A 26,280-nucleotide genomic window follows, 5' to 3' on the forward strand; every position below is an offset into this window, starting at 1 on the left:
GAGTGAGGACTATATGGTTATTCAGTGAAAGAAGAAACCAAGTCATGTCTTAGGACTTCTCGTTCAGAGTTCCTCATCCTAAAACTTCAACAATTGATAATGTGTTTACTAATTAAGAAATATTAGGACTGTTAGCAACTACTTAATGAAAAAAATGAGAACATGGAACACTATTGATGAGGTTTGCTTCACGTCCTTATCAAGGTTTTGAGAAATACAGAGACTAAGTGACTTTAATAAAGGCAACAGGTAAATGGGCTTTTAGCAAAGACAGTCCGGTAAGGAAAATAGTCTTAAAGTGTGAAGTCTAGTTTGAAAGTGGTCTGTGGCAGGCCTACTCAAAGTACCTGTCTGGGAATATAAGTCAACTTCATGAGAAGCACGCTGTCTGATCAGCTACGTTTTTTTCATTACCAGACATTCTTAATAAAGGAAACAATGTATTGATTTCTGTTCCACGGCCAGCTCCCTAGCACATGATGGACTAGAAGCAAACTGTTTAGATACTGTCACCAGTTGGCTAACCACATTTTCCATAGTATTTGTCTAAAGAAAGATGATGTCAATGCATCATCACTGTTAAATCTTTGTTTCTAGTCAAGATTTATTCACCTGTGAATAAGAGTGAGGCTTTAAAATAGGGAACTGATTTTTCTCTAACCAATTCTATTTTCACATACACAAATAACTATAGCAGAGTTTTAGAAAAATATACTACTGTTAAGAGAAAACGGTAGGAAAATAAAATTTAGGAAATGAGCACAAAGGACAAAAGATTCACGTGTTAGTTGTATTATTTTTAGTAATCTGCCCATAATTGGCAGTCACAGGACAGTGGTGAATGTTCATTTTCTCTTTAATTGTGGATGGAAGCATTCTATACCCAGGGTTACAAGCCAAGGAATGTCAGCCATTTTCCACTTACAAAAGAGGAACTTTAACTTGCAAGCACCTGCTTGTATTAGTTCAGGCTTTCTTGCTTGTGTGATGGCAATAAAGTGAATGACATCTGTCTTATTCAGTTCAGGCTGCTATAACAGAATATCACAGACTGGATGGCTCAAACAACAAATGTTTATTTCTCACAGTTCTGGAGGCTGAGATGTCCAAGATCAAGGTGCAGGCAGATTCAGTTTCTGATGAGAGTTATCTTTCTGGCTTACAGATGGCTGCCTTCCTGCTGTGTCCTCACATGGGAGAGAAAGAGAGAGAGAGAACCTTCTGGTCTCTTCGTATAAGGACACTAATCCCATCATGAGGATTCCACCCTCAGGACCTTATCTAAACCTAATTGCCTCCCAACGGCCCTGCCTATAAATTCCATCACACTGGAGGTTAGAGTTTTAATATGAATTGTGTGGGGACACATTTAGTCCATAGCAATAAAGTGAATGTCATCTAAAATATATTCAACTCTGGATACGACCGAATATATGTTTAAAATATTTTCAAGCTAGAGATGGGTTCTGCTAACTCTAGGATGGAAATGCAATCTTCCTACAGGGAAACACAGCGTATCCATTGTTCTTATAATTTAGTAGGCTACTTGAGTGTGTGGCAAAGAAGACAAAGACTTCTCACACTCTCTTATCCTTTTAATCGACAGAAATACCAGATATACCATTTATATAATAACTAAGATCATTCCAAAAGATAGCAGTTTGGGAAGTCCAGATCTCTTCAGTACAGAGCAGTAGCCAGGCACCCCGAGTCAGATGGTTGGGTCAGAGTTTCTTCATCTGAGCTCCAACACTGACTGGTAACCTGAAGCAAGATACTTGGTCTTTCTCTCTCCAGTTTACCAATCTATAAAACAGAGATAATCACAGGATTTATCTCCAGCATAAGGATTATATGTAATAACCAAGTAAAGAGTTTAGCACAGCAACAGTGGTGAGCACTCAATAGATGCTGCTACTGCTATTAGATATGGTAATTCTACCGAACCTTGGTTTTACAAATGTGTCAAGGTTAATTAACATTCCAGTGCCCTAAGGGGTAGCAGGCATTATTATTTTTAAGGATGTGTTGACCTTAAGGAAATGTGTTTTCCTTACAGACCCAACATGACCACTAGCAAATACTACACATGTAATAATTTTAAAGAAATTATATTTTACCGTTAGCTCCCAGACCTTTTGTCAAGACAAAGCTCTATGAGAAACAATAGCTTTGTTATAAGACATTTTATTCTAGGAAAGGTGGTTTTGAATATTCAGTAGGGCTCCAGGCTAGTGATTTTGTGGTTAGGTTTCTTGTCTTCCAGGAAGCCCTTGACAAAGGTCACAAACAATTTGCTCGTTCCTCTTATTAAAATAAAGATGGAAAGCATTGATGATAACTCTGCCCAGCAGCTAACTTCATCATCTGTAGCGGTTTCAACATATGCTTGTGAGATAATGAAAAATATAGCATTAAATACAGTGGCAGATTGAATCTTGTTTCAGGGTAAATATAGTAAGTCATTTTTTTCCCTCTTCATTTCCTCAGACCCTGTTTAGCATTAGACTGTTAATATCATCACTGATACATGACAAAACCATTGCATAATATACTGCGTTTCAGACCAACCCCCACATAAAAGTGAGCAACAGAAAACTATGAACATTAATCGGGCATTCAAAATAATGAAGTGCTTCAAGCCAACCCTCTTCAAAAGCCTTCCCCTCTTATAGTTTAGTAGGAACAAACAGTTGTATAAATCTGACTTTTCTGGTCCCGTTTACTATTATGAAAATGTCATTTTTCTGAGCTACAGTCAATACTGAAAGTTTTTAAAGATATATTTTATAGTCGATAGTAAAAATATTCTATGCAATCTTTATGACATAATCTTTTTTAGAAATCAAGTTTTAAAAACAAGTCTGTCAATATTGGGGAGGAAGGTAGAATTATTTACACTTTAATCTTTCAGGACCAGGAAAACACACGTAATGATTTCGAGCGACCAACATTTTGTCATAGTAAATAGTTGCCTGGGGGACAATTATGGCTATTTGAAGACTACATATATTTTTTACCCAATAATAATTTTAAATTACCAATAATAAAAAAATGTAACCATTAATTTCAAAGAAAAGTCAAATAAGTTAACAATGATTGAAGTTGTGTTTGTATTGAAAAGCATATCTCAGGAAAATTTTCTACACATACACAATTCCAAAAAATATGTCATATTAAATTAAAATATGATTTAAGAACGAAAGTATTTACTCATTTTATGAAGACAAACACTGAATTAGAGCTGACATTTTTCTGATATTATCCTTTGGTTGGTGACTCTAGTAAAATCTAGGTCTTTCCTGCTTTTATGTCACTGGTAACTTTCTGTCCCCACTCCCATGTCCCTCACTGCGGGAACTGAACATGCCACCTCTCTTAAGTTGGTTCCATTACATCAGAGGTCAGTCTAAGTTCCTCACTCTGAGTTGTCCCACCTATGCTGTTGCCATCATATTCCCCTTTCAGAATATGATGTTAGGAAAAACATCTTCCCTCTATTGGCTCTGGTTTCTGTGGTTTACAGAAGCAGTAAATGGCTCAGCTGCAGCCATTGCTTCAGGATCTAATTAAACAAGGAATTGCAGATGCTGTGGAATTTTTTTTTATGCTTAATGATACAAGCAACTGCATGAAGCACATATGTTCATTTTCTATTCTTTGACAAAGACTACAGAGAACCTGAACTTGCAACAAGCATGGGATGTGGTATGTTAAGTGTTATTCAAGGTCAAATGTTTTTAGAAGTAAAAACAGGGACAATTAACCAAGTGACTTTACGTGATGTAGCCTAAGATTTAGTCCTCTCTTTAATTTAAAGCTTGAAATCTATCCTAGGATACATCTAGCTCAGATCCACTTTCAATTACTCCTATACAGTCCTTCTCAAGGGAGTACTCTCCATGTGTTTATTTCAGACAAATTTCCATTTACCTTTTAATTGTATATTTTTGATATAAACTGAAGTATATATGTAATATATATTAAATCTTTAAAACATAACAAAGCAAACTCCATGAACTTACTATCCAATCCAGCAATGATAACATTGCAAATATCATTGACATCTCTTTTTTTAAGTTTTACCACATTTAGCCCAAAATACTTTCTAATTGCCCCTGTGATTTCTTCTTTGACACACAGGATATTCAGAAATGCATTGTATGGTTTCCAAATATTCGGGTATTTTCCAGTATCTTCTGTTATTTATTTCTAATTGAATTCATTACAGTCAGAGAATATACATTGTACAATTTAAATCCTCTTAAATTTATTGACTTATTTTATGGCTCAGAATATGGTCTATTTTGGTAACTATATCGTGTGCACCGTAGATTCTCCTGTTTGGGAGTAAACTGTTCTATAAATTCGATTAGGTAAAGCTGGTTGATACTATTGTTCAAGTGTTCTGTATACCTACTGATTTGCTGTCTACTTGTTCTATCAGTTATTGAGAGCAAGATATTGAAATCTCCAGCTATAAGTGAGGATTCATCTATTTCAGTTCTACTAGTTCTTGCTTCATGCATTTTGAAGCTCTGTTATTAGTTGCATAAACCTTTAGAATTGCTCTGTCCTCTTGTCCTGTTGATGAGTTGATCTTTTATCATTATGAAATGACACTCTTTATCTCTGATAATAAGCTTTGATATCTAGTATGTCACGTCCCCACATATTTTTCTTTTTCTTCAGTAGTGTCTTGGTTATTCTGAGCCCTCTGCTCTTTCATATACATTTTAAAAACATCTTGTCAAGTTCCTCAAAGTCTTTATTGAGGTTTTGCTAGAATTCCTTTGAAATTTTACATCATTTTGTGAAGACAAGGACAAGAACCTGATAAAGGATATTCACTCAAAACATAGAGTAAACACCATATTCAATGGGTAAGCATTAAAAGATTTACCCTTAAAATCAGAAAGTAGGTAAAGAGAATGCTTATTACTACTTCTATTCAACATTGTACAGAGGACCTAGCCAGCTCAATAAGACATGAAAAGGCAATACAAAATATAAGGGTAGAGAAGGCAAAAAGTTGTCATTATTAGTTAAATGACACATTTGTCCACATAGAAAATCCAAAAAAACTACAAATAAATTACTAAAAGAATTAAGATAATGTAATATATTAACTGAATATAAGATTAATATAGAAAAGTTTTCAACAAAACATTTAGTAAATGTAATTCAAAAGTTATAATATCAATAAGAAAAGAAGGGATCTGGGAATAAGTTTAAATGATGGATAAGACTTTAATAAAGAAAATTATGAAAGTTAATTGAACTACAAATTCCAATTGTTACTGAAGATGTATACAAGAGAAATTCTCTTATCTTAATGGTGACTGTGTACGGTAAAACCATTTTGAAACAATTTAGCCAAACTTAGTAGAGTTGGAAAACATATAAAGAACTCCTACAATTACAAGAAAATAAACAAGAGATGTATTCAAGAATGTTCATGTACAGAATTGTTTGTGTAATAGGCAGAATTCTAAAATGGCCTCCAAGATTTCCACTGTCTGGTGTATATATCTTGTATAATGCCCTCGCCTTAAGTGTGAGCAAGACTTGTGGTTTTGATGAGATCTCACCTCCATGATTATGTTATATTATATGGCAGAAAGGATTTTGCATAAGTAATTCAGGTCTCTGATTAGTTGACTTTGAGTTCATCAAAAGGAATACCACCCTTGGTGGGCCTGACCTAAGCAGGAAGCCCTGAAAAGAAGTAGAAGAGATTCAAACTAAAATATTTCTTTTGCTGACCTTGAAAAAATGAAGTTCCACATTGTGGAAAAGTTCCCATGCCAGGGAAAGATAAGTGACCCCTGAAGCTGAGAAAGGTCTGCATTTGGCAGACAGCAAGAAAGTGGAGACCTCAGTCCAACAACCACAAAGAACTAAAGTCTACCAACAATTTGAATGAGCTTGGAGGAGGACCCTGTGCCTCAGAGGAGACTGCCACCCTGACCAACATATTTATTTTGGCCTTATGAGATCCTAACCAAAGACAACCAGCTGAACTATGCTGTGCTCAGACTCCTGACCCATAAAACTATAAAATAACAAATTTGTGCTGGTTTAAGCCTCTTTGTGGTAATTTGTTATGCAGAAATAGAAAAAAGCACAGCCTGTAATAGCAAAAAAAAACCAAACAAACAAAAAAAGCAAAAACCCTGAAAATAACTGAAATGTCCATGGGTAGCAAATGAATTAGTAAACTATTTCATTATAGTCATACAATGTTATACTAAACCAGGACAAAATTCAATAAAGTACACCAAGATGGATGGATCTCAAAAATCCTGTTGAGCAAAAAAATGCAAATCACAAAAGTATACACAGTGTGACTCTTTCTATAATTATTAAAGCAGGAAAAATTAAAAAGTGTGACACTTAAGCACATATATCAATGAGGAATGGTTAATATACAAGTCAAGATTGAGATTACCCCTAGAGCAGGAAGAATTTGAGAGGATTATAAAAGTGGCTTCAAAGCTACTTATGTTAGCGTATTTCTTAGGTCCAGTAGGGAGTACGTGTTTATTCTATTATTTTTTAACTTCTGCATATACGTATAAACATGCTTTTATAATGGAAGACATATTTCACCATTTAAGAGTATATAATCCTGTTAGAAAAAAAGTCCCCAAATTCTAGAAAGTTAATCTCTTGTCTTCCTAGATTAGAAATTGAGTAATAAGTTCATCAAATGGAAAAAAAATTATGTATGGCTCTCCAAGTGCATTTAAATACAGCAACAGCCATGGTTGTAGTCATCCCTTCACCCTAATTAGTGATGGCAGTTGAGGCAGATTAGCAAAGTGAGCCAGGAGACTAGTGACCCAGGTGTCATCTTTCTTCTGTGTTGTATGCTTTGCGTGTTCAATCTGTGCTGTGTTGGGGAAGTGTAGCTGAGAGAAAACCCAAGTTAATAACACTGAAAGAAGAAGACACAGAAGCAGAAAATTGGGGGAGAAAAAAGTCTTAAAATATGCTCCACATTTCTTGGATTAATTAGAAAGTGAATCATAAACAGGGTTTAACTGGCAATGTGATTGTGGGTGAATTATTTATCCAGTTGAATCACACAACCTATGTTCATAATATTGAGCTGTTTTGCTTACACATCTTGAATGGTGAATCAGGGGAATTACCCCAGCGGGTCCTCAGAAACTCAACAAGCCTGAACTCATGAATCCTCCTGATGAAATATTGAAAGGCAAGCCAGTCCTCCATTTGTACACTAATTTTCCAAATCTAGTTCTACTTCTCCAAAGCTGGTTCTGAATTTGAAGACCACTGAGGCTAAAGCAAATTATCTGACCTAGATCTATGAAGGAATGACAGTTTGCAATAAGGCTTTGTATAGCTACACTCATATCTCTTGCATTCTCATCACTTATAGCAAAGTGATGCTAAATCAGATTTCACAAAGCTTAATTCTCATAATCACTTAGCAAGAATTACTGTGTATCCTTAAATTACTAGACATTTTTAACACGTTCTACTTTGCAAATTAATTCTAGCTTAGAACTACAGGAATGGGTGTAAACAGGGTAATACTGTTTATATGTTACTGCTATGGCTTGAAAAAGATAGCAAATTATTTACTACAAAGAATTACCACTTACAATTGAGGGAAAGAGAATCCACTAATTTCCTCCTTTTTGTGTAAACATTTTAACAGTCATTTGCTGTTAGATTAGAGGAAATGATTTTCCTTTAGTGAATTCCAACTTAATATTAAAGTATTATGTCACCACATCCTCTTTGACTCCCACCCCTACTCCAACAACAGCAAAAGTCATCTGTGCTAGACTAATCATCACAGAATTTTAGAACTAGAAAAGATTTAAGATATCATGTGGTTCGACCCAACAATAAAGCTATATTTGGCATGGTTGCTAAGCAAAATTTCATTTTGAAAGAAACACTAGAAAAATCAAATTGAGTTTTCCCCATAGGAAATCATTGAGAAGGCTTATTAGCTCCTTGAGTTTGAGAAAGAATTCACTTTTTAAGTAGTTGAATTCTAGCATGAAAAAATAATAATAACAATTAAGTCAACTATTTTCCAAGTGACAGGACCATGCAGCATGGAAATGCTAAAGGAACGACACTTATAAATGTTGGCAACCAGTTGTACACCAGGAAAGCAAAAGCAATTTATGTAGGAGTTTGGCATCTTAGCTTCTCTCTAAAATTCTATGACTAATTTCTCAAGTAGTTTTATTTCTCTTACTTAATCACTCTACTCCCTACTTCACAATACAGATGAGAACATTTGATTGCATCCAATGCTCCAAAGGGATCATGGAATAAAATACGTCAGTGAAGTTTTAAAGAACTCTGGTTCTATAACTAACAAAACAATTTACAAGGTTCAAACAGGAAAATGTAAAATAAATTAGTTTTCTCTTGTGTTCTTTCAAAAATAGAGATTACTGTTCACTTGCTTTTCTCGTCATTCCAGTACTACTTTTCTTAATCTAATTATTTCAAAACCCATTCACAATTTCTGCTATTCTGCACCTACTGTATTTCCTTGGCCTTGCCTCCAGTTTTTGTTCTCATCAAGTGTATCTATCAGTCAGCACCGTCAGGGCTTCAAGACAACTTCTTCCATAAAAAAATACATCTGATCATAATAATCCATTCCAAGAAGCTCTCATATACATTATCCCATTTCATTCTCAAAACAAAGTAGCAGGGTTGATATATAGATTTCTACCCTCTAAAGGAGAAAAGAGAAAGCCCAGAAAAGTTAAGCGGCCTGCCTAAGATCAGGGCTAAACAAATGATTGAACCAAGAACGGAAGTTGTTTCTTCTCACGATGCCCAGCATGATTCCTTAAAGTCACCTCTTCTCTTTAGATGTATCAGCTGGGCTCTGGTCATCACTCTCCCTTTATTGTTATTCTTCACTCCCCAATCTGTTTCCATGCACTAATGTTTATGAGCTTGCTGACACAATACTAACTACAAGTGACTTCTGATGATCTCCAAAGCCCTCATAGTACCTTACTTCCTAATGGCACTTAGAGACAACCAAGGCTTACGTGAAAATAATGTGGGCCTGATGAAACAGGTTTCTGGTACCTCTGTCAGCAGGAGTTTTATAGATTTAAAGAGGTCTTCCTTTCTCATGTCTGAGAACAGTGAACCATGACTGTCTCTGAATATTTTGCCTTATCTTTCATTAGTGGCTGGAGTATTTAGGTTCTGTATGTCACACTGGGAAAATAATATAAAATTTAAATTTACACTAAAAACATAGTCAATTACTATAATTCCTCTCAGTCAGGGACTAGCCAGAAAACCACTCTAGGTAATTTAAATCGAAGAAATTTAATACACAGGTAATGAGGGATGGAAGAGCTAAGAAGCCAACAGGGGTTGGTGAAGCAACCAGAAGATTAGCAGTTCCAAGAAGCCGCTATCATTTCTAGGGCTGGAGGGACAAAGGGGAAAAGTCTTATTACCAGAGACTGGAAGCCATGGTTGCCTCGTAGGAAAATTAGAATTCATCAGAGGCTGTCTAGTGGGGAACTAAAACCACAGAGGAAACCAGCCACTGCAGGAAGATATCATCCAAGGCTAAGCTAGTAGGCGAGAAACACCCTGGCTTCTCCCATCCTTCCTCTCTCCCTCTCCTCTGTTCCCCCCAGGCCTCCATTGACCAAAGCTACCTGAAAACTGGCTGGTAAGTAAGTCTGAGAAACAGTTTGTGGGTTAAGTGTTGGAAATGAATATTAGTACAACAAACAATGAACAAACCACTTCTCAAGGCATAAAAGAGAAATTTAGAGCTGTAAACTGATTGCTAAATTATGTCCAATTTACTTTTCTTTTATATAATGAAAATGATCTGCAAATCTCTGAGTAGCCTAGACATTGTAGCATTTGGTAGATAATGTAGTTGGTTAGTGAAAATAATGCTAAGTATAAAAAGTGATGTAGCATAAGTACCATCATATTTTCTCATTACACACTTTAAGCAACAATAATGGATATCATTACATAAAAATATGTACTACAATCATACAATTTATTTAAACTGCATAAAGAAAGGATTTACTTAGCCTGTCTTAATACATTTATACGTCCAATTACATATTCATTATATAAGCATTCAGTCAAGACCTACTATGCGGCATGCAATTTGCTAGTCCCTAGATGAATAACTATTTTCACAAGACAGGAAAATAGCCTCAAGAAACAAAGAGGATAGGAATTAAGAACAAAGTAAATGATACACATATAACATGGACATGATCGAGAGGAACACACAAATAAGGAAGTAATTCATTCTTCCGGGGGGAGGGAGTCAAAGAAGACTGCACAGAAGAGAGAATGTCTGAGCCAAATCTGAAAAGCTAGGGAAAGAGTCAAAGCAAATCGTCTGTCCCTCTGAAGTTTTCCAAGCTCTCCTCCCAAACACACAGCGATCATTGCAGTGACTGCTCACACACAACCTTCTGATCAATTATAACGCTGAATCATCTGCTTACTTCAAGAAAATGCTTGAAAATAATCCCTCACATTTCCATCCACTTGGCAATGCAAGAAACCCAGCAGAGATATTCACAATGTTAAAGATCTCCAAGCAGTACATGCTACAGTGTTACCTCGTGTTCTGTCATTCCCAGCCCTGTCCCCTTGCTATCCTGCTTCCTACATACTGCTGAATATTCTACAGCAGTGGACCTTTGTTCTCATCTGTTTTCTTTGCCAACACAACCCAAAAGCCACACAGACCTGCATTTCACATTGACTCAAATTCCTTGAGGCTATAATGAAAGACTTACTTTGTTTTCCCATATTTGGAAAGAATTTAGATAACAGTTTGTATCCTGGAAACTCTGCCCTTAATCCAAGATGTTGAAGAACTTCCGTTAGCCACCCCCTCACTGGAAGATAAAATACCTAAATCCTCCTGCTTGTGTAGACCTTCCGTGTTACAAAGACTCTAAAAAAATACATGGCGGTGCCTGTCCCAGATTCATTACTTGGGATATTACATACCTAAACTGACAGGAGTGAGGTCATCTTCTAGAATAAAAATCAGTCTCAGGGGCCCAAGGCCCACCTAAATTTCACAAATGTCCCCCCTGTTAGGTATAGCTAACTAGTGCTTACATAGCACATTGGATATGCTTCTAATCCAAAGCTTCTACTGCATCCAATTTAAACTGACATCCCAGAGCTACGACTTTTGTCACAAGAAGCCAAAGAGGCTTTTATCTCTTTTTAAAAGAACCTTGTAGAGAACATCAGCATTAAGTGTTCTTGGTAACCATAAGCCCGTATACTTTTATGCTGTGAGAAAAAAGGAACTGTTTTAGGTGTGAACACAGATTCATGAAGACAAAGAACGGCCCATTGCTTAATATGAGTCAGCTCTGCCCTGAGTCAGTCCTTGCCTTCAGCTGCTGTTCTGATGGAGGCCTCCCCCAGGTTGGTCTTAAGCACCTCTCTGACTATAGCTATTCCTCACACAGTCACAGCACTCCTAAAGATACAAAAGCATTCTAATGTTAGCCTAACAAAATATGCAATTTTATTCCTCTCTGCAGACAGAGGAGGCTGGGAACATATTAAACCCAGCCTCTTTGCTCCTGTTTCAATGCAAGGGGAGTTTCATGACTGTCTTATGGCCACTGCCCACTGTTTAAACCAAAAGTTAACTTCAAACATTTTTTTCCCAAAATTATTGATCTCGTATCTTGGGTAGATATGCGCTATCAGTGGCCAGAAAAAAGTTGGTTTGGAATATGTAGTAGCATGAGAACATAGAAAGTTCTTCTTTGTTCTCTATTCTTACTTACCGGCAACTGAATTTATAATCTTTGGTGTTGTTTATGATTATGGACAATGAAGGAAACAATGAGAGTTTATCACCTCAGTAGGTATAAAAAATGTTTATTTGCTCATTCATTGATGATCTGTGATATATCATACAATTCCCTTATAACACAGCTATTATAAACTATGTTGCTCTCCCGACGACTTAGGCCTGGGAATGCTTTGGCTCACCATGTAGCCAAAGTGACTGCCATTTTCCCTTTCTAGGTCCAACTGGTTGCCTCTGAAAACTCTTTTTGTTGTTGCTTTATTCTAAGATTAGGCCTCAGATTCAGGATTAAATGGAATTAACCAAACAAATGAAACTTACTAATTAATAGAGTGCCCTTTCTTCCCAAATCTGTATGGGCCCAAGGATCTTCTTCATCCTCCTTTCCAGGACCACGGAATGAGAAAGATAAACAAAAGAGATGACAGCACAAATGATAGGTAAATAATTGATATGTGAGTTTGAAATCTTCTAAATTGGTCTATTTTGTCACAGCTGCCCCATTTGTAAAGCCTATGTTTTAGGAAGTCCAGTAATGACACAATGTTCCTATAGAAGAATACAGTGTTTTCTTCTCACATTCTGTGACTCAAATTCTGTGAACTCAAATTCTGGCAGTCCATGCTTTTTTTAAGAAGAAGTCCATGGATTATCTTTTAGAGCTATCTCATCTCAAAGCACATATCCCTGTCCATGGAGTGAGGTATAACATAAAGGAGAATTTCAGAATGGGAAGAATACTGGAAAATAACTTTTACAATGTATAGAGTTGATCAAAACATCAAGAAGCTGGGGCTGGCCCCGTGACCGAGTGGTTAAGTTCCCGCGCTCTGCTGCAGGCGGCCCAGTGTTTCATTAGTTCGAATCCTGGGCACGGACATGGCACTGCTCATCAGACCACGCTGAGGCAGCGTCCCACATGCCACAACTAGAAGAACCCACAACGAAGAATACACAACTATGTACCGGGGGGCTTTGGGGAGAAAAAGGAAAAAATAAAATCTTTAAAAAAAAAAAAAACAAAAAAAAAAACATCAAGAAGCTAAAATCTTATCTTAAATCTTAGAACATATTAATAAAACCACAGCTAATTTTTAAATTACAACAAAAAATAGTGGCTATTCAAAATGAAACATAGGATTTATGACAAAGGCAACAATGCAATACAGTAGAGAAAGGATGATTTTTTTCATTTAATGGTGCTAGATGAATAGATATCCATATAGGCAAAAAAAAAAACCCAAAAACAAAAAACAAAAAACCCCAGCTGAACCTCTGCATCACAACACACAAAAACAAATTCCCACGGATTGAATATCTAAACAAAAAATGTAAAACAATAAAGTTTTCAGGAAAACAAAAACATAGAAGAACATCTGTGATATTGGAGTAGGCAAAGATTTCTTAAAAAGGACACAAAAAGCACTAACCGTGAAATTTAAAAACTGGACAAATTTGACTATTTTAAAATTCCTGCTTGATGTCAAAAGATCACCACTAAGAGAGTGAAAAATCAACCAACAAAGTAGGTTGTTATTCAGTATAAATATATCTGACAAAGGATTCATATCCAGAATATATACATTTTAAAAACTCTTGGGGGCTGGCCCAATGGCATAGTGGTTAAGTTCACATGCTCCACTTTGGTGGCCTAGGGTCTCAGGTTCAGATCCCCTATTCGGACCTACATACCACTCCTCAAGCCATGCTGTGACAGGGTCCCATATACAAAAAATAGAAGAAGATTGGCACAGATGTTAGTTCAGGGCCAATCTTCCTCACCAAAAAAAAAAACCCTCTTAAACATTAATGAGAAAAAGACACACAACCCAATAGAAAAATGAACAAAAGACTTGCACAATTGCTTCACAAAAAAGAACACAGAATGGCTAATAAGCATGTAAAAATGGTGCTCAATGTCATTAGTCATCAGGGAAATGCAAAAGAAAATCACAGTGTAATACCACCACATACACAAGAATGGCTAAAATGAAAAAGATGGGGAAATACGAAATGTTGAGGAGAATGTAGAGCAACCACTTTGGAAAATTGCTTGGCAGTATATATAAATATTGAACATCATAATATCTTCTGATCCAGTAGTTCTAATCCTGGGTAAATATGCACGTGTCAACAAAAGACATGTTCTAAAACAGTTCGCAACACTAATCATACCATTCTCAAACCGAAAATAATACAAATGGCCAGAATCAATGGAATGGGTGACTAGATTGTGACATATTTAGGCAATGAAATATCAAACAGAAAAGAGTAGGAAGAACTCCCAATTACACAGAAGGTAGCTGAAACAAATACTGAGTGGGAAAAAAGCAACATGAAAAGAGCGTAGGCACTATGATTCCATTTATATAAAGACTGTTAGAAGTTTAGGTGATAATTACTCTGGGGACACTGGGGTAGGGGATACTGCAAAGGGACATGAGGGCAGATTTCTGGGGTGCGTGTAACGTTCTGGCTCTAGATCTAAAGTCTGGTTACATGACTTTATTCAGTTCGTGAAAATTTACCCAGATGTATCTAAATTAAAAAGTTAAACTGAAACAAATAAAGCAATAATGACACGCAAGGATGAAACATTTAAAACCAACGAGATCAAAATGAACTGCACTTGCCCACCCCCAAGCCTCGCGCGCACGCACAATGAAGCGAGCACTTCATTGGCTGGAACTAGGTGGCGTACTTCCGGAAGCCGCATGTAAGCACCGCCCCTTCCGTCTCCTGGTTCTCCCGCTTTCCAGCCGTCCAGCCCTGCGGCTTCGGCTTCGGGCCCCCTGGACTCGAGCCTTCGAGGCAGACGGTGCCCCTTGGGCTTGGCAGTCACCTCTTTCCCGCTCGCCGCCGTCGCAGCCGGCTCGCTCCCCGCCGCCATCATGAACATCCGCAATGCTCGGCCCGACGACCTGATGAACATGCAGCACTGCAACCTCCTTTGCCTTCCCGAGAACTACCAGATGAAATACTATTTCTACCACGGCCTTTCCTGGCCCCAGCTCTCCTACATCGCTGAGGACGAGGACGGGAAGATCGTGGGCTACGTCCTGGCCAAAATGGAGGAGGACCCAGACGATGTCCCCCATGGGCATATCACCTCGCTGGCCGTGAAGCGTTCCCACCGGCGCCTCGGCCTGGCCCAGAAGCTAATGGACCAGGCCTCGCGGGCCATGATAGAGAACTTTAGCGCCCAGTACGTGTCCCTACACGTCCGGAAGAGTAACCGGGCAGCCCTACACCTCTATTCGAACACCCTCAACTTTCAGGTCAGTGAAGTGGAACCCAAATACTATGCAGATGGCGAAGATGCTTATGCTATGAAGCGGGATCTCGCGCAGATGGCAGATGAGCTGAGAAGGCAGCTGGAGCAGAGGAAGGGCGGGTATGTGGTGGGCTCCAGGGAGAACCAGGAGACTCAGGGCAGCACACATCCTGGTTCCGAAGGGGCCTGCCAGGAGCAGAAGATCTCTGCCGCCGACGATAGTGGCAGTGACAGTAAGGAGCCCAGCGAGTCCCCGGAGAGCACCGATGTCCAGGACAGCTCAGAAGACTCAGATTCCGCCTCCTAGAGCCTGCTTAAGGTATTCTCTCTTCCCTGACCCAGTCCCTTCCTAGCCTAAGTCCCTGCACCATACCTCGGCCTGCTCAGTCCCATCCTTCGCATCCCGTTGTAGCCCTACTGGGGTTCCCAGTGAAAACCGCCGGGTGACCCTGCGGAGGAGTGTAGAGGGAGTTGGGGGAAACTCATTGCTCACTATTGAAAATTAATAGGACTCCAGTTTCTATGCTGAAAGTAGATTAAATTCAGGAAAAGAAACAAGATTTATCCTGCCTTTTTGGTATGACATATTTCAGGGCATCCACGTGGTTGAAAGAAATTTCTTCTTTATAGAATTATAGCTAATAAATGCAGAAAGAATGATAGAATTATAAAATTACAGTTTTGCAGCTTTTGATGAAATAATAGATCTAGCCAGCTGTCAGCAGTGGCTAATAGTATTAGGTGAAAGTTGGAGTGCTTTGTGATGATGGGTCAGACTAAACACTTGAAGTCACTGGTCAAGTGTAACGTCACTAAAAGGGAGACAAATATGTGCCTCCTAATGCAATAGAAAGTGCACAGTAACACCTATGAAATATTTTTGCCAAAAGAACATTTTATATATATAATTTATAGTTGTGTGTGTGCATGTGTGTGTATATAATTCATCTTGAATCCAAACAAGGTTCTAGATCTATCTAACATTTTTATTAAAAAAAAAAAAGAGGGACATGTTAAACTATACCATGATGCAATCAGCCGAATCCAGAATGAGAAAATTTTACAGAACAAATCACCTACTTTCCTCAACAAATAAATGTCATTTTTTAAAACAGAGGAAGGAATTTATAACAACCTTTAGAGAGATATTTACCAAATGCCACCATTCTGGACATTGTTTGGATGCTGATTTAAATAAGCCAAATATAAGACCTTTTGAGACAGCTAGGCAAAATCTGAACACAGCCTGTATGCTGTTAAGCAATTGTTAATAATTTTGTTAGGAGAACTAAATGGTATTGTAGTATTATGTTAAAAAAATTCTTAGCCATTAGAGATACGTACTGAAATAATTAGAGGTGCAATATTATGAGGCCTAGGATTTACTTTAAAAGACTCCAGGAAACAACAACAAGGAAAGGTTAAGGATGGGGAAATAGATAAAATAAAAATGGCAACATATGATAATTGTTGAAATTCGGTACTGGGTACTTGCGGGGATCATTATGCTAGTCTTTATTCTTTTGAATGTGTGAAAATTAACATGAAAAGTCAAAGAACAAAAACAAGTATACTTCCTAATACACCTTAATATTAATACTAAGCAGCCACTAAAAAGTAGTTTTAAAAGACTTTAATTTACATCAAGGAACTTTGTAACACCTTAAAAATTTCAAGGGTCAGTGAGCTGCTGTCAATTTAGAAATTTTGACTTCTAAACCTAGTCACCTTACCCTTACATGTGAAAAAGGCAACAGCTTTCTCATAACGAACTCCAGGCATGAGTGACATACACTGCATGTAATTAAAATAAATGCTGTTTGGTTAATGTATTTATTCATAAAAATTTTTATTTACCAGGCATGAGACTTGGAGCTTGGTATACAACAGTGATCAGGACGGGCTGATGTTTACATTATGTAGCATCTAAGAATAAACGGACTGTATTTTTTATACATTTTAATGCTGAAACCCAAACTGTATAGCACACTAACCTCATTTTATTTTCACTCACTTATAGTTCCCTAAATTATAAAAATTTAGATATAGTAAATTCATCCAGATTAGAAAGAGTCTATCCTCAGAGGAGTCTTTGTGTCTGGCTTTTAATAACCGGAAGGTTTCCTGGTGACTGATTCATTTGGTCTAAGATTAAGATAAAGGCAGCAGAACAGTGTAAAGTGAAGGTAAAATTAAACAACACTTAATGCCATGAGAGAAGTGTTATCAAATTCACACCTGCTTTAAAAACTCTGGAGGGCTCTATCAAGACTATTTTATTTAAATCAACCAGCCTTTAAAAAAATTACCGATTTTCGAATTCATTTATAGAAGGACTTAGGTAATATTGATCTCATCTTTGTGGTTATTGGCTTCCTTCAATTGTTACACTCTAGCTGAGAAAGATTTTAAGTAGAACAGAGCTAATTGGAGATTGCTTTAAAACAATTAAAAAAATATATAAATATATGAAATTTGATGAATTCTGAAGCACTTAATATCTGCTATGAGAAACAAAAATAACTGCCACCCTCGTAGGGGAAGAGAAAATAATAAGACATAAGAAAATTATTGTGTGGCAGTTATAAATCTGTGTCCAAATTCAGGAATAATTGAAATGTTTCTTTATATTATTATAATTAAACTTTATTTCTAAGTTGAAGGAGATGTTTCCTATACTTAGCATCACTGTCCTTCCAGGTTGTTATCTGCTGAGACATCTTCATTGGCCCCATCTAATCTTTGGTCCTCATTATTCACTTTTGGAGCCTTTCCAACCAGAGACCTTTTCAGGTCTCAGGTGCTCTCTGCCCTGTTTGGGCCATTTTGGTAGCAAGGGTGTTAGTCTGTGTAGGCTAACTGTTCTAAAAAATAACCCCCAATTCTCAATAACTTAACACAATAAGAGCTTATTTCTCACATCACAGTTCACTGTGGGTCAGTAGTGTGGGGAGGTGGGGGGGAGAGGAGAAGAGGGGCCCTGTGCCGTGAAGTCCAAGGAACCATCTAGAACACCTTCTTAATTTTTGTTCCACAGCCCCCTTTGGCAATCTGGTGAAGCCTGTGGACCCCTTCTGAGAAAACTGTTTTTTAAAAGGCATAAAAATCATATAGGATTACAAAGGAAACCAATTGTATTGAAATATAGTTATCAAACTGTTTTTAAATACATTTATTTATTTATGTGCCTTTTTATTAGCATATGCAATAAAAAATCTAGCAATGGCTCTAATAGTTACTGTTACTTCAAAGAAAATTTGGTTGTAAATGATATTTTGAGATACCTCCAACAGCTGTAATATAATATGAAAAGATGTGATTTTTATTGGTGACAAAGTCACAAGTATTGCTAATACTACTATGCATAGGCACCCGCATTCATCATTGAAGGAAATGCTAAGTTCAGTTAGAAGTTAATGAAAATACAGAATTTTTTTTGTTCCAAATCCAAAGGTCATGGTTCTCCTAAATTCTGTTAATGGATTCCAGGTTAAAAACCCCTGATTCAATGACTCTGCCATTTTCTAGAATTGTGTGTCCTCCACTGGCTCATATACATTCTGCTTGCAGATAAAGGAAGAGAATGCACATAGAGGTTCATATAGGTTTTAAAAGTCAGTCCCATTTCACCAACTAACTGCAGGGGAGGCTAGGAAATAGAGTTTAGCTGTGTGCCCGGGACGAAAAGGAATGAGATCTGGTAACCACACAGCATAGTTTCTGCAACAATGGGAAACACCCTAGTGGTGCTCTGGGCTATAAGACGTTCTGCTTCTGTGCCCAGCTAGGAGCTTGGGATCATTCTGCTGCTCCCTCTCCATAGCATGGCACAGGGAACTCACCAGGCCAGCTAGGGCTGTCTGCTCAGTCATACGACACATATGTCTTCTGCTCTTGCACAAGCCTAGCCATGGGAAATGGATTCTGTCACCTTGCTGCCTTAATGCCTGTCGTTAAAACCTGGGAGAAATGACCCCTCTACTCTGAAACCTCCAAAGTGTCTAAAGTTTCAGTTACCATTCGTCATGTCCATCCCTTTCACCAGGAATTCACTAGCATATATGCCTAGCTGCCTGAGTAGGAAAAGGCTGCTGTGAAGAAAGAGAGAATAGGAAAAAAATTTTAAAGGTTAATACTACAAAAGTATTACCCTGCCACAATTGTGGCGCTTCCTTCTGTGGAGCTAGAATTCAGATACCTACAGAATAAAGTCCTGAAAGAAATAACTTTTCATTTTCCCTTATCTCTTCTTTTGGGTCTGGGCAACAGAGACAGTTAAAATTAGAAGTGATGGTGAGTAGGGCAGTAGGTGAAGGAGATTGAATGTCTTCATCTACAAAATGGTAATAAAAATGACCACTAACACTGTGAGAACTCACTGTGTTACAGGTACTATTCTAAGGACTGTGTGTGAATGGTCCCGTTTAATCCTCGTAATATGCTCTGAAGTAGGTGCTGTTGCTCCATTTTACAGATGAGAGCTGCATGTAGTACAGATGGTAAGTGGAGAACAGGGATGCAAAGTCAGGTGGTGAGACTTCACCATGGTCAGGATTAAATGAGACAGTTCCTGTAAAGTGCTTAGCCCAATACCTCACGCACAGTTAAGTATTCTGTAAATTGTAGTGGTTAATATAATCTGTAGTAATAGTAACTATTCAGGCTCGTTTCTTTTTTTCTCCACAGTAATCAAATGATAGAATGTTGTGTATGAGCAGCAACAGTTTGCAATCTTGGAAGGGAGATGCATCTAAATGATTAAAATAGCTCTCCCTGACAAGCTGAATGTCAAAGCATTCAGCTGAATCAACGCTCATCAACGGCAAAGTTTCTAGGGAGCCATAGTAATGGAGACAGGTCAGTTCAAAACATGCTAGTTGAGGCCAGAACGCCATCAAACTGATGCTTATCTCCTGACAAGAAGTATGTGCTTGATGATTAATAACACAAAAGAAAAAAAAATGCAAACATCTTAGAATTTTCCATTGAGCTGGCAATATTGAGTTAACCAAGGTTACTTCAGTGACTTTCCCTTTCTGGTTTATTCTTTCTGTCGCTAAGCTGTCATCCTAACAAAAAGTTGTTAAATCTTCACATGAGCATTCACTGAAATAGACTGTTCTTAATTTTACCAGACAACTAATTATAACTGGAATGATATAATGAAATATGGAAGAAAGTTAGAGACTGACAGGCCTGGTAAATTCCTAGTCTAACCTTACCCCAGATATGCCAGAAACCATAGATTTCAAATGCAACTGCCCTCTGTGAAGATAAAGAGGGGGTTGGGAAGAGATAAAATATTGTTTTGAAATACTAATCAGAAAGATACCATTTGTTGAATTATTTATAATCTCTAACAATGTCACTTTTCAGTCAGTGTGTGATGTACATTTAGGATGACTGAAATAGCCGCTGGGGCAGAGGTAACTGGTAAAAACAGAGGTTTTTCCTAAATTGTGTACTCCCTCTGTGCTCCAGTGTATAGAATCTGCTGAGCTTTGGGATGGAAGAGGTAAAAGAGGATATTAAAAATTCTGTGAAATGGCACTGGTTCAAAGAGCCAGAGAAGGAGCCTTTCTGAAAACGTTCTGCAATGCTATTTCTATAGCTAAATATACTCAGAATATCATGAGATCTTTTTAAAAAGTAAAGCCATCAGAGTCTTTTTTGTGTCCATAAAGTCTTCTTAACAATTAACATATTTCTTAGGCTTCCATTGCCACCTTTAAGAAATTCTAGTAATGTAAAAATTTGAACTTAATAAGCTAATAAATTCAGGGCTATAATTTCATATTTTAAAAGGTTTCTTTATGAAAAATTTCGATACCCTTAAGCAGCAAACTATCCTAGGGCATTTATTACAATGTTATTTGACTTTTTAAATTTAATGTCTTAAAATTATCAAACAGTATTTACTGAGAAAACTAAAATAGCTATATATGATGTTTGGTTTTTATATAACTTCTTTTGCATGGCTGTCTTAACAGTATTTGAAACAAATTGAAAAGGTAATGATGATAGTGACCTAATCTCCCACATCTTATTACTCTTCCATTACAGCAAATATACTTTTTTAAAAATAAGATTTTCTATTATATGCCTCTGACTATCCTGCAACTTGACTTACTGTTGTTATTCTAGAAACCGACTTTTCTGTAATTATGACTTTGTACAAAGATGTTTTTTAACTGGTCTGTGCATCATAGTTAACCTTTATCTTATTACATCTGTGTGCATTTGATAGATGGGACAAGATAATGCACCTTTACAATTGTAAGGTTCTGTTGTTTGGTTTGGTTTTGTTTGTAGTTATTCAGTACGGGCAGCAATATTCCACTGGCTGTTCTTTAACCTATATATTCCATTCACATATCACACAAACCTTTCTGCCTTATTAAGGATAAGGTCCATGTCTCATTTATGTGTTTCCTGAACTCCTGGCACATTATTCCTTCATGGTAGGTAGTCAGTAAATATTCATTGACTGAGTAAATGAAGGAAGGAACTTCCCAAATTACCTATACAAAATTTTAAAAAAGAAAGGAGAGAAAATGTGATAAGGCACTACTTCCTATTACTTAATGTAATTAGGACACTTAAGTTATGAATGAAGAGACATAATGAGTCTCTTGGTTTCATCTCCAGGCCGCACAGAAAAAAAATATGACTTACAGAATTGGACACATTGCATCTGGTTTATCAAAAGCTAAAAAGGCCTTTCATTTCTTTAGAATTGAAATAAATTTCTTCTTGAGTAGAGTAGGATGGGCTAGAATTTGAAGATGGCAACCAAAAATATCTTGGTTTCTTTAGGTTTAAACTAAGATTTTAGTCTTTCAATGTGTCCCCTCCTCCCCCTTTTCCTGGCAGAATTGGCTTTTAGGTGTCAGATCAAGTTCGTGTGTCTTCATGGCAGGGAGGGGAAAGAGCCCTAGATCCATGTGTGAATCTGCGCTGTCATCTGAATTGTCACTGGCTTCCATGGAGAAATATCTAGTCTAGACTGGCTACTAGTATACCTTGTTGATCTGCTGCTAAAGTCTGTCTTTGGTTAACCCAGTATTTTATTCTTTTAGAGTGCTTGGAGCCTACAGCCCTCCCTTGCTCACTTGCTCTCTTTTCATTTCTCAACAGCACTGCAGGTCCTCGTGTCTCAGGCACATCTACCCTCTGAGCCCTGGCTTAGCCTGTCTACTCTGCAGCATCTGCTCTGGGGTCATCACACAGTGACCCCAATGGCTTCTCATTCTCAACAGCAACCTTCCACATGCCCTACTGGGATCATGAAGAAATACCTGGACACAAGAAGCTGCTGCACAGGAGCCAAGGAAGTTTGAGGCCTGCTGCCACAGAACCTTCCTTGGCCTACTCAGACCATGTCGCCATTTTATTCTGTTTGTAGTGGTCCTATGTTGGGTGTGCTTGTCTTGCAAGGGTTGTGTCTTCCTAGAATGCCAAACAGGAAGCAGGGCAAACTCCTGAAGCTCCTCTGCTTTCAGTTTTGCCATCATTTATCTGAGTTTTTCATCTGTGAGGGGGTAGTCAGGACCATCAAGTCAGACCTCATGCCCCTTCCTCTTCCTCCTTCTTCTTTCCTGGTAGAAGTAGTCTGTTGCCTCTTCCTTTCCCTGGGAACTCGTCCTCTGTCATATGCTCCCCTTTCTCGAGGAGGTATTCTCTTTGTCCTTCCCAGAGGGAGAAGGTGGCGAGGAAGGGCTTCTACTATGCAATCAGAACTTGGAAATTTTAAGAAAAGGACAACCAATAGTTTAATTAGGTCTAGTAGTTAAATTAGATCTAATCGGCTTGTTTGTGTACATTTGTTTTTATCTTTTTCTAATGACCTAACTTGCCGTTTATGGAGTACCTCTAATGTTCAGGCACAATGCTAGGGCCTTTATTAATAAAATATTTGATCCTCTCAGCAACCCTAGGAGGTGGGTATTATTATCCCTGTTTTACAGATGAGGAAACTGAGGCTCAAAGAAGGGAAGTAAATATCTAGGATATGAACCCAAGCCTGTTTGAATTCAAAGCCAAAGGTCCTTTCACTTTCCTACTGCTACTATTTGCATTTTATTTATAAAAGTGTGAAAACTCTAGCAAAGCAGGAGAATCTACAGTTTTAAAATGTTAGGTGTTGACTTAATACATGGCAACCAAATGTCATTTGTAAATATTTATATAACCCGGCATTATAATCCCATTTACTGTTTTTCTCCAGTAAAAATAAGTGAAGACAAAGTGCTTTGACCTCTGCGGTAAAAGTCACCAGATAAATCCAGAGTTATCATTACTTAACCTTCTTTTTATATACACTGAATGTGAATTACCATAGTATGTAACATTTCTCATGTTTAAATTTTTATGAAAACTAGTGTCTGGTTTTAAGTCAAAGCTCTGATGTTAACCATCTGATGACGAGAGGTAAATCTGTTTTCTGTAATCGTAATCAGCCCTGCTAAGCACTTCTTACACATCTGCCCCAGTGCACTCTAAGAATGCCTACCTAATAGGAGATGATTGCCTGAGGCAGATATGAAAGGTTTTTTTCCTACACAATAAGGATTTGCCCTTTCCTTTGCCAATACAAACCTCTCATCTATCTTTCCATCTTTCCTTTTTTACTTTTTAATTTTCTCTTCCAACTCTAAAACCATTTTATTCCTTCCCCTCAAGCATGTGTTTATCTCTTTATTTTTAAATATTATAGCTTTCTAACATCTGTCTCTAGGGCAGCATAATCTTACTGATGAAATATTCCATGTTTTCCTTGAGCCCTTGTCAATATGTCTTCGTGTTAACAGCTTAGCAGATGGAGAAACAGAAGGAGTAGCCTCAGCTTACCTGAATGATTTCTCTCCAGCACCAGGCACATTACTGTCTCGAGTAACTTGATGATAGGAATTGGAGTAATTGGAAAATAAGAAATGATACCTGACTTTTGCAGTGTTATTTACTAAAACTCTTGGCTGCTTTTCTTTGTTACGGTGACATCCTTTTTCCCAGTCTCATACCAGGAGAAGGCAGAATTATAGCAACCTATCTAGTTTCGACTGTGCCTATTTAGATAATGAAAGTAAAATAAACAATAATACTAATATTGCTTTGGACATAAATTAGCATGTTCCCCAGTGGTTCCAGGGTAATAACATGATTTAGCAGCAGCAGTGGCTTTGTGTAACACTGAAATTGTGGGAGCCTGATACTGCTTTTTGTAATAGCATTGTTCTTTTTACATAGGACAAATTATTGTTTGTTTTTTTTAATGGACTGACTGCTTTTTACCTAAGTACAATCCTGGAGAGGCCAAAGCAAGACTGAAGCAGGGATGTAGAACAGTTCACGGTGAATGCTCCTGTCCTAGCTGGAGAGAATGACCCTCTCCCCCTCCTTTACGTGTTGCTTTAAAGAAGCTACTGGGTGGACTCAGGTCTGTCAACAAATTGTTCAGAAATATTAATCATCAGGATGCAAAGTTTTCTTTGGCTAAAAGAGAGAAACTTGTGAATGAAGCCTGTGAGTTACCTACCTAGAATTTCTGTGATTTTTTCCTTTGGAGATAAGAACAGGGGCAAGAGCTGATCATCTAAAATAAAAATAATGGGGTGTGTGGATGTGTGGGAGAAGTACGGAGTAGTGCTGGAAGTCAGTCCAAAACCTGGGAAAATTTGGAAAGGATCAGGACTCTCAAATAGGAAAGAAGTTTTCTCAAATTTTTACGTGCAGATGAGTCATCTGGGGGATCATGTTAAAAATGTAGATTTTCTTTCAGTGGGTCTGGGGTGGGGCCTGAGTGTCTGCATTTCTAACTAGTTCCTAGACAATGCTGATGTTACTGGTCTAGTCACCACACTTTGACTAGTAGGAGTCTTAAAGCTCGTCTCCAACCCTGGAACTGCAGTCCAGACCACCTGTCACTAGCCTTTAGGTCAGTTTGGATTAGTCCCTAAATAATTCAGAATCCCATTCTTAAATACAGACTCATACAAATCCTGTTTGTCTGTGGAATTTTGTCACATAAAGTCAATGACCAAATAATTTCAATAAAAATTCCAGATATATTTCATCAAAATGTGTACAAAAAATTTATATATACATTATATGAAATGTATTGATAATAATCAACACTACATCTATTATATTAGAATGCTTTGATATGTTAATATTTCCTCATCTTTCACTTGCAAACAAGTGAACAGTATATGAGATTTTTAAAAATTTCACTTTTACCTATCACTCAATTTGTTCCAGTGTGTTCACTGATCCACATATTACCCGAGACACAGAATTTTTCCCATGCTGACATTTGACATAGAATTTGAAAATGAACACCTTTTGTTTTTTTAAAATTGGTTAGAATCAGATCTGTATGTGGGTGCAGATGGTGTGGGAAACACATTCAACAGAGATTTCCCATGCAGGGGTAAGAGTTTCTAGGTTTCTAGCCTAGGGTTTCTCAAAGTATAGTTCATGGGCCTACTGCATCAAAATCAGCCAGGTGCTATGTTAAAAATGCAGCTCTTTGACTCCAGCTCAGATTTACAAAATCAGAGTCCTGTATTTTTAACAAGCCTCCAGGTGACTGTCTTGCATACTGCCATCTGAAAATCACTGACTAGTACAAGGCGTTGAATTCTCATAAAGGTAATTTGAAGGGCACGCTTTCCATGGTGTTACTCTCCAGATTTAATTTGTCAAAGAAGCAAAAAACTCAAGATATAACAAATTTTTGTTTATTTTAAAACAAATATATGGGAGGGTTGAGGAGGAAAATGAGAACTCTGTACTTTCTGTTCATTTTTCTGTAAACCTAAAACTGCTCTAAAATAGTTTAATTAAAAAATAAAATATACACATAGAATTTTACGTGTGATCATTTGATACATGTATATGATTATACATATATTTTACATAAATATGATTGTATCATGTATTTTTAGAGCTTGTTTTTTGTCATTACTTGCCCCCTCATTCTTTCCCCAATCCACCCACATCACTGTTTTCCCTGGTTTTATCCTTCTGTTTTTTCTCCAAGTTCTAGTCAAGCAAACAATAGCTACAACTTGGCAGTAGTGGTGGGTAGCACAAGCTTGACGAGTGAGAACACTCACACATCACACTGAAATCTTCTTAATTTGTTTCC

The 26,280-nt window shown here is 37.5% G+C and overlaps 1 protein-coding gene across 2 annotated transcripts in view; it reads left to right on the forward strand.

Moving 5' to 3' along the window:
* NAA11 (N-alpha-acetyltransferase 11, NatA catalytic subunit) overlaps positions 1 to 25,998 on the forward strand; it is a 51,976-nt gene extending 25,978 nt beyond the window's left edge. Inside the window, exons 1-2 of one of the 2 annotated variants that reach the window (XM_070612751.1) lie at positions 14,563 to 15,450; positions 22,269 to 25,998. In XM_070612751.1, the coding sequence (XP_070468852.1) occupies positions 14,749 to 15,438 (690 nt within the window). In that variant the 5' untranslated portion in view covers positions 14,563 to 14,748 and the 3' untranslated portion in view covers positions 15,439 to 15,450; positions 22,269 to 25,998. Of the gene's footprint in view, positions 1 to 14,562; positions 15,451 to 22,268 lie in introns of those variants that run through there. The other variant, XR_011538142.1, reaches the window with a different exon arrangement.
* Positions 25,999 to 26,280: the final 282 nt, after the last annotated feature.

The sequence above is a fragment of the Equus przewalskii genome, chromosome 3, assembly GCF_037783145.1.
Source record: "Equus przewalskii isolate Varuska chromosome 3, EquPr2, whole genome shotgun sequence".
NCBI classification, from domain to species: Eukaryota; Metazoa; Chordata; class Mammalia; order Perissodactyla; family Equidae; genus Equus; species Equus przewalskii.